We start from the raw sequence: 13,528 nt of genomic DNA on the forward strand, positions 1-13,528 counted from the left end.
CTTTGTATCAAATCCACAGAATTGCAAATGGCAACTGGAGAGTTTCTACCAAAAAGGACAAAAAATTATATTTGATTCCTTCCATGCAGTATTCCTACCTTAAACCATTTGATTTTCTAGTTTCTAGCAGGAGTAAGTGGGCTCAGCACGCCTCTCACTGATGGCATATGCTAAGTGCATTCATGTCTTTATACTCAGCTCTATTATCTCCACTGGGTTTTGATTGACAAAGTGCATAGTAATGCCCAAGTAGAAGCACATATAACTTTTCCTTAGCAAGAAAAAGCAATGACTGTAGATCTCTGCTAAACAAATCATCAAGTGCCAAGCAACAGAGAAAAATGCACACTGTCAAATGCATAGCTCTAGGGAATTGGACCTCACAGAGTCTAGGAGACAGGACCATACCCTGAACCACCTGCTTGGCTCCCAGCCTCAGTATTTGGTTTTCCTCCCCAGCCTCCATGCATCCAACTGCTCTTCAGTCTCAGGGGCCCTTCTTTTCTTTATTGCAATGAACACCCTCCTCATAATGATCCAATATTTATGTTTCTGAAGATCAGCAGTCTCTTTCCTTTACAATCTCTCTAGCATTGCTTTCTTTAGACTACTGAGCATCAAGAATCAAAAGGAACTCAGTTCACAGAGTTGTACCTGAAGTAAGCTGGGGTACCTGGGCTGAATTTTGATCCAGTCCATACTTCCACTCTTAACTCTGGAGGACCCCTGGTGACCACTACAGACCATCTACTAGGGTTCAAAGTCTCAGAGGATCTGAAAGTCAGGGTTTGAAAATGACAATAAATATATTTCTTCTAGGGTCAGATTTATTTTAGTTGGGAAAGTCAAAGGCTGAATTTTTCCCTATTGACTGAGTAGTATTGATTTCAGCCAAAAAGGAAGGAAAGAAGGAAGGAAGGAGGAAAGGAAGGAAGGAAGGAAGGAAGGAAGGAAGGAAGGAAGGAAGGGAGGAAGGAAGGAAGGGAGGGAGGGAGGGAGGGAGGGAGGGAGGGAGGGAGGGAGGAAGGGAAGGAGAGAGATATGCAGGCACATGTTAGAGGCATGCCAAATAACTATCAACAGGTTTGGTGGGTCCAGCCTACAATCCCAGCTACATGGGAGGTAATGATTAGCGGAATTCCAGCTGAAGGCCAGCCTGGGTAAAAAGAAGTTTGCTAAAGACTCCATCTCAACTGAAAATACCCACTGCAATAAGAGGATGGAGGTTTGGTAGAGCATCTGAATTGCAAGAGTGAGGATCCAAGTTCAATTCCCAGTAAGGCCAAGAAGGAGGAAAGAACCCAGTGCAACAACAACAAGCACACGTGGAAGTGGCGCTGCGGCTCTAGTGGTAGCGCTCGCCTTGAGCTGAAGAGCTGCGGACAGCGCCCAGGCCCAGAGTTTGAGCCTCAGGACCGACCACAAAAAAAAACGCACACATTATTTACCATAGCTAAGATATGGAGCCAACCCAGATGTCCCAATGTTGAAGAATAAATCAAGAAAAACAGTATATATACACAATGGAATTCTATGCTTCCATCAGAAAGAATGATATTGCCTCATTCGTAAAGAAAAAAAAATCATATTAAGTGAAGTAAGCCAGACCTAAAGAAACATAGACTCCATGATTTCCCTCATTTGTAGCAATTAGTATATGTCTAGGATAATCCTAGCAGGATAGCTCAATAGCTATGTACATAGGACCATATAAGATAATGCGAAGCGAAATGAACTCAAGATATGGAAACAAGAGGTTTTTCTTTGTTGGTGTTGTTTTAAATATACTATGTTTTCTTTCTTTCTTTTTTCCTATGGTTTATCCTCTGTTGTCACTATATTTGATTTTGGTGGCCTGGGTACTGTATATATGTTTATCTGAATTAGGGAAGGGAAGGGGAATAACAAAATGGTGAAGCAAAGGACAAAGGGTGAACCAATGCAACAGTAATACTCACAAGACAACAAACTGAAAATGAACTTTACAACTTGGGTGGGGGTGAAGAGAGGGAAGGTGGGAGAAAAACAAGGGAAGGGGTAACAATGTTGGACAAAAAAATGTACTCACTATCTTACGTATGTAACTGCAACCCCTCTGTACACCACTTTGACAATAAAATTAAATTAAAAACAAACAGACAAGCATGCAACAAAAAAAACAAAGTAAACAAGAATAAATTAATCATGATAGATTAATTTGGTGGAATATTATAAAACAGAAAAAAGGGAATGCATTAGAGCTGCCTATACTGCATGGAGAAATATAAAGGCTTAATAATAATAAAATAAAAAGCACTCTAAAGAATGACCAGATAGTTTTGTCACATAAAGACAAAAATTTGAAATGATGAAAAAAATACAAGCTATTTTTATAATTTTGTAAAAAAAGGCAGAGTAAACAGGAACTAGAGTCAGATATTCTGAACATTTCTAAGAAGAAAGTGAGAGTATACAGAGCAAGACCTTACTGAATAATGAATTTCCTCATAAATGATCTAATACAATAAATGATAACATTAAAATTCACTGTTGAGTTACTCATATTTTGCTCTATTTTGTGGGGAAAGGGGCAAGTACTAGTATGTATAAATGCAAGTGCTATACCACTTGATCTACAACTCCAATGCTTTTCGCTTCACTTACTTTTTAGAAAGAGTCTCATGTTTTTGCTCAGGCCAGTCTTGGGACTGTAATCCTCCTACCTATGCCTTTACCTAGCTGAGTAGACAATTGTGTATCACACACACAGACTGTTTATTGAGATGGGGGCTCCGTAACTTTTTGCCTAAGCTAGCCTCGAACAGTGATCCTTCTAATCTCTGCCTCCTAGGTATCTGGGATTTCAGGTATATACTACCACACCTGACCCTCATATTATGCTTTATTTTTGTCTGCATGCTCAAAATGTTTTACAATAAAGTAATATTTTTAAAAGTTGTTTATTATATTTGAAATTCTTTTTAAATAAAATTACATACACATTCATATGGAAAAATAATTCCTGGTAAAATCTGCCTTAAGAAGTTTACTTGAAGCCAGGCACTTGTGGCATTCTAACTACTCAGGAGTCTGAAATCGGAGGATCGCAATTCGAAGCCAGCCAACAGGAAATTGGAAGTGGTACTGTAGCTCCAAGTGGAGCAATAGCCTTGAGCAAAAGAGGTAGAGGGCAACACCCAGGTCCTGAGTTCAAGCCCCACAAGCAACAACAACAAAAAGTTTATTTGGTGATATTGATGGAAGCCTTTACTTACTTTATGAGCTTTAAAATTAAGTGGAAACTTTACTATTTTCTTCCAAAAACAAACAGAAGACAGTGACAAATAGGATTTAAATAGGCAAACAGGATTTATGAGCAAAGCAACTTAGTAACTGCTTGCTTGTGGCTGGGATAAGATATATTTTTATATTTACTAAGAAAGTATTACCTTTTAAAATAGAAAATTGAAAAGAAAATCTGGAATAAGAAAATAAAAAGGCATAGGGGAACCTCCATACTGCTTTCCAAAGTGGTTGAACAAGTTTACAGTCCCCCAACAATGCAGTAGGGTTCCCTTCTATCTACATCCCCTCCAGCATCTGTTGTTACTGAATTTCTTGTTTATAGCCATTCTAACTGGGGTGAGGTGGTATCTCAATGTTGTTTTTTTTTTTTTTTTTTTTTTTTTTTTTTTTTGCACGCATTTATATGCTTCTAGTTTTTTTTTTTTTTTTTTTTTTTTTTGTTTGTTTTTTTTTTTTTTTTTATTGTAAAGCTACTATACAGAGGGTCACAGTTACATGAGTGAGGTTATGAGTACACTTCCTCTTGAACATTGTTACCCCCTCCATTGTTTTCCCCCTACCATCCCCTCCCTCCCTCCCTTCCCCGAGGTTCTTTTTTTTTTTTTTTTTTTTGATTGTGATTAAATGATTACATAATTTCAAAGTCACAAGTTCATTCTAACTTCCCTGGAGCAAATTGTCTACCACAGTCTGTAATATATAACAGTGTTCACATGTTATATACCATATTTGTGATCAGCAGCATGAGGATATTTAGTAGTGGTTCAACCAGATGAGCGGGAGTTCTTTGTTTCTTAAGTCCTGTTAGTTTTGTCGTATCACTAACCTTTTGGATTTAGCATCCACTTATGAGGGAGACCATGTACCGTTTGTCTCTTCGTTCTTGGCTTACCTCGCTCAACATGATTCCTTCTAGCTCCATCCATTTCCCTGCAAATGCCATTATTTTGTCATTTCTAATGGCTGCATAATATTCCATTGTGTATAGATACCACAATTTTTGGATCCATTCATCTGTGGTGGGGCACCTAGGTTGTTTCCATATCCTAGCTATTGCGAACAGTGCTGCAATAAACATGGAGGTGCACGTGTCCTTGTATATTGGTTCCTGTTGTTCAGGGTAGATGCCTAGAAGTGGTATGACTGGGTCGTAAGGGAGGTCAATCTTTAGCTTTCTAAGGACCCTCCAGACTGCTTTCCAAAGTGGTTGTATAAGTGTACATTCCCACCAGCAGTGTAATAGGGTTCCTCTTTCTCCACATCCCCTCCAGCATTTGTCGTTGGCTGATTTGTGGATGTGGGACATTCTGACTGGGGTAAGGTGGTATCTCAGGGTTGTCTTTATTTGCATTTCCTTCACCACCAGGGATGATGAACATTTCCTCATGTGTTTCTTTGCCATTTTTATTTCTTCATTTGAGAAGTCCCTCTTTAGTTCCCTTGCCCATTTAGTAATTGGTTTGTTAGGTTTGGGAGGGATTAGTTTCTTGAGTTCCCTGTATATACAGGATGTTAACCCCTTGTCTGATATATTGCTGGTAAATATTTTTTCCCAATTAGTTGGTTGTCTTTCTAGCTTAGTTGCGATAGATTTAGCTGTGCAGAAGCTTTTTATTTTAAGGTAGTCCCATTTGTCGAGTCTCTCTCCAACTTGTTGTGACCCTGGGACTCTGTTCAGGAAGTTCCTTCCTGTGCCTATTAGTTCAAGTGTCTCTCCTACTCTGTCCTGCAGTAGTTTCAGAGATTCAGGTTTAATGTTAAGGTCTTTAATCCATTTTGAGTTGATGTTGGTGCATGGTGATAGGCTGGGGTCCACTTTTAGTTTTCTGCATGTGGCTGCCCAGTTTTCCCAGCACCAGCGGTTGAAGAGGCTGTGTTTCTTCCATTGTATGTCTTTGGCTCCTTTGTCGAATATCAGCTGGCTGTAGGCCTGTGGATTTATATCTGGATCTTCTATTCTGTTCCATTGGTCTTCGGGTCTGTTTTTGTGCCAGTACCATGCTGTCTTTGTGGTTATAGCTCTGTAGTAGAGTTTGAAGTTCGGCATGGATAGCCCTCCCATATTGTCTTTATCCCCTAGAATTGTTTTGGCTATTCTAGGTCTTTTGTTGTTCCATATAAATTTTTGGACTGTTTTCTGTATTTCAGTGATGTACGTCATTGGGATTTTAATAGGAATTGCATTGAATTTGTATATTAATTTTGGAAGTATCACCATCTTTACTATATTAAGTCGGCCTATCCAGGAGCATGGGAGGTCTTTCCATTTCCTAGTGTCTTCTGCAATTTCTTTCTTTAACTTTTTATAGTTCTCATTAAATAGTTCTTTTACATCTTTGGTTAGGTTAATTCCTAAATATTTTATTTTTTGGGAGGTTATTGTGAATGGGGTTGCTCCCTTTATTTCCCTCTCTTCCTGTGCGTTATCAGTGTATAGGAAGGCAACTGATTTTTGTGGGTTTATTTTGTATCCTGCTATTTTGCCGAAGTGACTTATGATTTCTAAAAGTTTGGGGATGGAGTTTTTGGGATCGTGGAGGTATAGTATCATGTCGTCTGCAAAAAGGGATAGTTTCACTTCTTCTTTCCCTATGCGGATCCCTTTAATGTCTTTTTCTTGCCTTATTGCCCTGGCTAAGGGTTCTAGGACTATGTTGAAGAGGAGTGGAGACAGTGGACATCCTTGCCTTGTTCCTGTTTTTAGGAGGATTGGTTGTAGCTTTTCCCCATTAAGTATAATATTGGCTATTGGTCTGTCATAAATGGCTTTTATTGTTTTTAGAAATGTTCCTTCTATTCCTATTTTCTCCAGAGCTTTTAGCATGAATGAATGTTGAATTTTATCAAAGGCCTTTTCTGCATCTGTGGCGATAATCATGTGATTCTTGACCTTGGCTCTGTTGATATGCTGGATTACATTTATTGACTTACGTATGTTAAACCATCCCTGTGTCTCTGGGATGAAGCCTACCTGATCATAGTGTATTATTTTTTTTATGTGTTTCTGGATTCTGTTAGCTAGAATCTTGTTAAGGATCTTTGCATCTGTGTTCATCAAGGAGATTGGCCTGTAATTCTCCTTTTTGGTTGGGTCTTTGCCTGGTTTGGGGATGAGTGTGATATTGGCTTCGTAGAATGAGTTTGGGATAGCTCCCTCCTTCTCTGTTTCTCTGAAGAGCTTGAGGAGTATGGGTATTAGTTCTTCTTTAAAGGTCTTATAGAATTCTGCTGTGAATCCATCTGGTCCTGGGCTTTTTTTTGTTGGAAGACTTTTGATAGCTTCCTGTATCTCATTATAGGATATTGGCTTATTTAATTGGTTAACTTCTTCTTTGCTCAGTTTGGGTAACTTGTATTTCTCTAAAAATGCATCCATTTCCGCCAGATTTTCTTCCTTTAGAGAGTATAGCTTTTGAAAGTAGTCTGTTAGAATTGTTTGGATATCTTGGGTACGTGTTGTGATGTTTCCCGTGGCATCCCTAATCCTATTAATATGGGTTTCCTCTCTTCTTTTTTTAATTAATCTTGCCAACGGGCCATCAATTTTGTTTATTTTTTCAAAGAACCAGCTTTTTGTTTGGTTTATTTTGGTTATGGTTTTCTGATTTTCTAATTGGTTAATCTCTGCTCTCAATTTGGTTATCTGGCTTCGTCTAGTAGCTTTAGGTCCCATTTTTTCTTGTTTTTCTAGCTGTTTTAGTTGCAACATGAGATTATTTACTTGGTCTGTCTCCATTCTCTTGATGTGGGCACTGAGGGCAATAAATTTGCCCCTCAGGACTGCTTTTGCTGTGTCCCACAAGTTTCTTTGTGAGGTGTTTTCATTTTCATTGAGTTCTAGGAAATGCTTTATTTCTTCTCTGATCTCTTCTGTTACCCAGGCCTTGTTAAGGAGTGTGCTGTTCAATTTCCATGTATTAGAGAAATTTCTGCGGTATGCTTTGTTATTGAGAGCTAGCTTGATTCCACTGTGGTCAGATAGGATACAGGGGATTATGTCGATCCCTTTGTATTTGCTTAAGTTCCTTGAATGAACTATGATATGGTCTATTTTGGAGAAAGTTCCATGAGCTGCTGAGAAGAATGTGTACTGTGTTGTTTTAGGGTGAAATACTCGGTAGATGTCAGTTAATTCCGCTTGAAGTATGGCCTCACTTAATTCGGTAGCTTCTTTGCCAATCCTCTGGTTGGTAGACCTGTCCTTTGGTGAGAGTGGCGTGTTAAAGTCTCCTAGTATTATCGTATTGGGATCTATTTTATTCTGTAAGTTTGAGAGCATTTGTTTAACATATCTGGGTGCACCGATATTTGGGGCATATAAGTTGATGATGGTTATATCCTCCTCTTGGATTGTTCCCTTTATTAATATGTAATGTCCGTCCTTGTCTTTCTGTACTGATTTTAATGAAAAGTTTATTTTGTCAGATATCAGGATAGCTACACCTGCTTTCTTATTGGGGGAATTTGATTGGTAGATCCTTTTCCACCCCTTCACTCTGAGTTTGTTTGTATGTTTGGCTGAGAGGTGGGTCTCCTGAAGGCAACAGATGGATGGGTCTTGTTTTCTGATCCAGTCCTCAGTTCGTTTTCTTTTAATTGGCGAATTCAGCCCATTTATATTAAGAGAAAGTATAGAGAGATGCATTGTTGTCCCTGCCATTCCGTTTTCCTAAGTTTTTCTTCTTTCCTTTCCTCCTGTGCTTGCTCAGTTAGACTTTGAGTAATGCCTGTTTGGGGCAGGTCCCAGTTCCTGGTTGCTTTCTTCAGGTTGTGTCCCCCCTCTTAGAATTCTTTGTAATGCTGGCTTAATGTTTATGTATTCATTTAGTTTTTCTTTGCTATTAAAAGTTTTCAGTTCTCCATCGAATGTGAATGCTAGCTTTGCCGGGTATATCAGTCTGGGTTGGCAGTTATTGGCTCTCAGGGCTCGTATGGTGCTTTCCCAGGCTTTTCTTGCATTCATTGTTTGTGTGGAGAGATCTGCAGTGATTCTAATTTTTTTCCCGTTGTAGTATAGCTCCTTCTTCATTTTTGCTGCATGCAGGATTGTTTCCTTATTATTCAGATCCATCATTGTTACTATTATGTGCCTAGAAGTGTTTCTCCTGGGATCTTGCTTGTTGGGTGTTCGATAAGCTTTTGTGATGTAGTTAAGATGGTCGTTTTTGAGGTGGGGAAAATTTTCATTGACTATCTTGTTAAATAGGTGTTGCATTCCCTTGCTCTGGAATTCCTCACCTTCGTCCACTCCGATTATGCGAAGGTTAAATTTTTTAGCATTATCTGCTTGCTCTTGAATTTCCCTTTGGTTTAATTTGAGTGATTTTTCCATATCTGTCACTTTTTGGTCCAGTTGGTGTATTCTGTCTTCTGTATCTGACACTCTACCTTCCATTTCATTCACTCTGTTGACCGTGGCTTCTATTGTGGCTTGCATGATGGAAATGGATCCCTTTATGGATTCAATGTTGGTTCTCAGAGTACTGATCTCACCTCTCAATGAGGTGATATCAGTATGCATTACCTCTAATTTGGCGTTTATCTCACTTCTTACTGAGGTTTGTGCAGCTTCTATTTTTGCATCCAATTTTTGTTTGATATCCTGTATATCTTTTGATAGTTCATCCTTGTGCTCTTTCAATTTCTGATCCATTTCTCGCTTTATTTCTTGAGTCATTGCCTCCAGCAACCCTTGGATGTAGTTTTTGTCTTCCATTCCTGCTTTGCTCCCACTGGGGCTCTCCCCTGCGTGGCTGCTGGCTTTTGAGGTGAGCTTGCTGTCCTGGGTAGTGGTAAACCTTGTGATTTTTCTCTGTGATTTTCGCATGGGGGTTCAGGAGACTGCTCTTCAATCTTGTTTTGGTGTGTCTGTCTTTGCTTGGTTGCTGATTCTCTATTGGTAGAGAGAGTCTGTGTCTGATCTGGATTCTGTTGGGAGCCTATTTCCAGCTGCTATTCACTTAGGATTCTCAGCTCTCTGCTGTAGCAATTCCCGCCTTTGGAAGGGTTGAGCAGCCTAGACTGCTTGTGTTTGCTCCTGCGGGTGCTCTTGGGAAGATCAGATGCTCTGGATGCACTCTCCCAAATACTGGAGTCTGCTATGGGCTCCTGATGTGTTTTTGTTTGTTTTGGGCTGGTTGTGGGCTTGAACTCTAGGTTTGGGTGCTGTCCCTCAGCTCTTCAGCTCAGGGCTGGCACCCTACCATTTGAGCCACAGCCCCACTTCTGACCCTTTTTGCTTTGTTCAGGCGCCGGTCCCCTGGCCTGGTTCCGGCCCCAGCCTGGAGCGCGCTCGTTAGGCCTGTGCTAATGTGTATGCCACCTTGGTTATGCAGCCTGGAGGACACAGTTCAAATTTCTTCTACTGTTGGTAGTCTTGACCCAGGGGCACTGTTCCTGGCTTGAGCATTTAAGCTCCCTTCCCGGGGCGCTCTTGCTCTGGCCTGGCCAGCAGAGTGTGCTCCACCGGCTGGTGGGGCTCTCGAACAGTTCCCAGTTTTAGTGGGTCCTGTGGTCCGGGTGTTGGGGTAGGGAGTCTAGGTCAGGGTCTGGGGATTCCCTCCAGCTCTGGTCTCCCTTGATGGATTCCCTGTCCCCTGATGGGTACTCACCCTGTAGGTCGTCAGTTGTTGTTGCAGTCCGTCAGTTGTTGTTGCAGTCCGAGTTCAGTTGGGGTGGTTGCGGGCTGGGTTGGGCGGCCCCCCGCCGGGTCGTTGCGATCGCGACAGGTCCCTTTGTGGCGCTGCTGGTGCCGGGCGGCTTTGGCGGGATGGAGCCTCTCCGCTCCGGTGGAGAGTGATGGGTGGGGTGGGATCCTCCTGGAGACTCCCGGCTGGTAGGTTTCTCTGTTCCTGGCGATCCGCTGTTCTGCAATCCGGTACCTGGTGATCTGCAAGCAGCCCCCTGTGTCTCTGTGGCTCCGGCAGCCCCTGCCGGGCCGGCTGGCCGGCGGCTTGGCGCACTGCCGCGCGGCCAGTAAAGGTTGGGGGAGGGGTCTTCGCTCTTCTCTGTTCTGAAATTCTTCTTTTCCTCTCTTTCTTTTTTTGTTATTTTCCACCTCTGGTTTTTCTCTGAGTGTTCGTCTTTTTGTTGTTGTCGGTCTCTTGGGGAGATTAAAGGTTGGAACTCGAACTCTCTTTTTGGTTGGAGAGAGCTGTGGCGTTTCCCTACTGCCCCGTCGCCATCTTGAGAACCTATCCCTCAATGTTGTTTTGATTTGCATTTCTTTTATGGCTAGAGAAGTTGAGCATTTCTTCATGTGTCTATTGGCCATTCTTATTTCCTCTTCAGAGAAGTCCTCTTTAAGGCCATACTAAAGCTACCAGCACAACTATGTTTACTGCAGCATTATTCACCATAGTTAAGATATAGAACCAACCCAGATGCCCCTCAGTAGACAAATGGATCAAGAAAATGTGGTGTGTACGTGTACACACATACACACAGAGGAATTCAATGCCTCCATCAGAAATGCCCCATTTGTTAGGAAATAGAAAGACTTGGAAAAAAATTATATTAAGTGAAGTAAGCCAGGCCGAAAGAAACATAGGTTCCATGGTTTCCCTTATTTGCAATAACTAGTATAAGTCTAGGACAAGCACTAAAAATCAAAAGCTATGTACATATGGCCATATAAGACGATGCTAAGTGAAATGAATCTCAAGATAGGGATACAAGAGGTTTTATCTTTCTTGCTGTTGTTTTTAATGTACTTATAATGTACTATGTGATTTTTTTGTTTCTTTTGTATGTTCGTCCCCCAAGGTATAACCCCTGTTTTAACTGTATTTGATTCCAGTGCCCTGCATCTTGTATATACATTTTTCTAATTTGGGAAGGGGAAGGGATATAACAAAATGCTGAAATAAAGATACAGGTTGACCCATTGTAACAATGACATGTACAAGACACAATGTTGAAAATGAACTTTACAACTTTGGCAGGGGGTGGGGGACTAGGGGCGGTGGGGGCAAGTGATGGTAGAAGAAAAACAAAGGAGAAGATAACACTGCTCAATAGGAAATGGACTCATTACCTCACTCATGCAACTGTAACCCCTCTGTACAGCAGCTTTACATAAAAATATATATTAAAAAATAGAAACTATCAAATTGTCCTCCAAAAATAAAAAAGAGACATACCCTCTACTACCACTGGCTGTGGTTACAATCCACAGTTCACTCTGTTCTTATACCTTTCTAATGTTTGCCTTCTTATTGCAGCCCAGGCTGTTTCTGAACTCCTGGGGCTAGGCTATCTTCCTGCCTCAGCATCCTGAGCAGCTGGGACTAAAAGTGTATCACTGTGCCTTGCTCATTTGTTTTTGTTTTTTTCTAGGCCTTGACCCTGAACTCTGGGCCGGAGCACTGTCCCTGAGCCCCTTTTTTCAAGGCTAGCACTTTACCACTTGAGATACAGCACCACTTCTAGCTTTTTCTGTGATTAACTGGAGATAAGAGTCTCACAGATTTTCCTGTCTGGGCTGGCTTTGAACTGTGATCCTCAGATCTCAGCCTCCCAAGTAGCTAAGGGTTATACACGTGAGCCACCAGCGCCTGCCTCACCCATTCTTTAGTGTTGTAATAGTCATGATTTTATACTTATTTGGTTACTAAATACATTTTACATCCAAATTACATTTAAGTTTTATTTATTTATTTATTTTGAAGAATTGTTTTTCTGATGACTGTCGTAAAATGAGAGTACTAGGGCTGGGAAAGTGGCTCAGTGGTAGAGTGCTTGCCTTGCATGCATGAGGCCCTGGGTTCGATTCCTCCGCACCACATAAACAGAACAAGCTGGAAGTGGTGCTATGGCTCAAGTGGTACAGCACTAGCCTTGAGTTGAAAAGCTCAGGCACAGTGCTCAGGCCCAGAGTTCAGGCCCCATGACTGACCAAAAAAAAAAGAGTACTGGCTTTTTGCAGCCAGGGTTTTCATCCATGACTCTCCACCCTACCTGGGTTGGTATACAGTTGGCTTTCCACGGTTTTACCGATGCACTGCAGCTTGATTGCCTGGAGGGAGTCATCCACGTGCATGATGGTGGGCAGGCTGCCCAGAGTGTCCTGCACCAAGTTAGCTACTTCCCGGACATCAAAGAGCTTCAGCAGCTCGGAGTACACAGCTGGAAAGGAGCTCAGAAACACGGCCTTAGGAAAAAGAAGAAATTTCAATTAACTCCCAGGGATGCCATGAGAAATAAGCTGTAAAACATCAGTGAGCTTAAGGATTGTGAGACGTTTTTTGTGTTTTGAGTCAGTCAGGGGGCTTGACCTCTGGGCCTGGGCACTGTCCCTCAGCTCTTCAGCTTAAGGTAAGCACTCTACCACTTGAGCCACAGGGCCACAGGGCTACTTCTGGTTTTCTGGTTAATTGGAGATAAGAGTCTCATGGACTTCCCTGTCTAGGCTGGCTTTGAACCTCGATCCTCAGATGTCAGCCTCCTGAATAGCTAGGATTACAGGTGTGAACCATCAGTGCCCAGCACAAGTATTTTTAAGTAGAAGGAAAATGTTTCTGTACCCACAGTTAAACGAGCAAAAACTTAAATAAAAAAAGGTGTGGCAGAATAGGAAAATTTTTAGAAATGTGCAAAGAAATAAAGTAATAAAAACAGGGAAATCCTCGAAAAATCACATTAGCGAAATGATTGGCAAAAATACCAGAGATTCAGAAAATGCAGCCTGATGAAGAGAAAGAATCCTTAAAACATATGGACTGGGACATTAAGATTTCATTTCTTTTTGGAGAGACTTTTTGAACTTCTCAGTTAAATATCCTTTTTAACAAACCAAACATATCAATTCCCTAAAGCACTGAATTTGTGATCTAAGAGTAGACACATGACAATACAGATCAGGGCAGCAAAGATCTGTCTGCACATTGTGCTACTTCTGCTTCTAGTCAATGCCATGGCTTTGGAAAGTATAATTTTGTCTCCCAGGTTTTAGTTTCACCAGAAAAATAAAAAGATCATTGGCACAACCTTATATTGCCTCAGGTTCTGTTGGAAAAAAAGAAATGCACATGTAGTTATGTGAAGAAGTGTGTGTGTGTGTGTGTGTGTGTGTACTTGAGAGACAGAGAGAGAGACAGAGAGAGAGAGAGAGAGCGTGAGAGAGAGAGCATGAACCAATACTGGGGCTCTATTCTTTAGCTTTTTCACCCAAGACTATTGCAATGTTCTACTACTTGAGCCACCTCTGGCTTTTTGGGGGTTAATTGGAGCTAAGCATCTCATG

The 13,528-nt window shown here is 41.3% G+C and overlaps 1 protein-coding gene across 3 annotated transcripts in view; it reads right to left on the reverse strand.

The window, feature by feature from the left end:
• Positions 1-13,528, reverse strand: part of Dock4 (dedicator of cytokinesis 4) — a 429,879-nt gene that overhangs the window by 104,560 nt on the left and 311,791 nt on the right. For all 3 annotated transcript variants that reach the window (XM_042684635.1, XM_042684637.1, XM_042684636.1), the window contains exon 23: positions 12,244-12,436. In XM_042684635.1, the coding sequence (XP_042540569.1) occupies positions 12,244-12,436 (193 nt within the window). The remainder of the gene's footprint in view (positions 1-12,243; positions 12,437-13,528) is intronic.

The sequence above is a fragment of the Dipodomys spectabilis genome, unplaced genomic scaffold (assembly GCF_019054845.1).
Source record: "Dipodomys spectabilis isolate Male_0828 unplaced genomic scaffold, ASM1905484v1 ptg000089l, whole genome shotgun sequence".
In the NCBI taxonomy this organism is placed as follows: Eukaryota; Metazoa; Chordata; class Mammalia; order Rodentia; family Heteromyidae; genus Dipodomys; species Dipodomys spectabilis.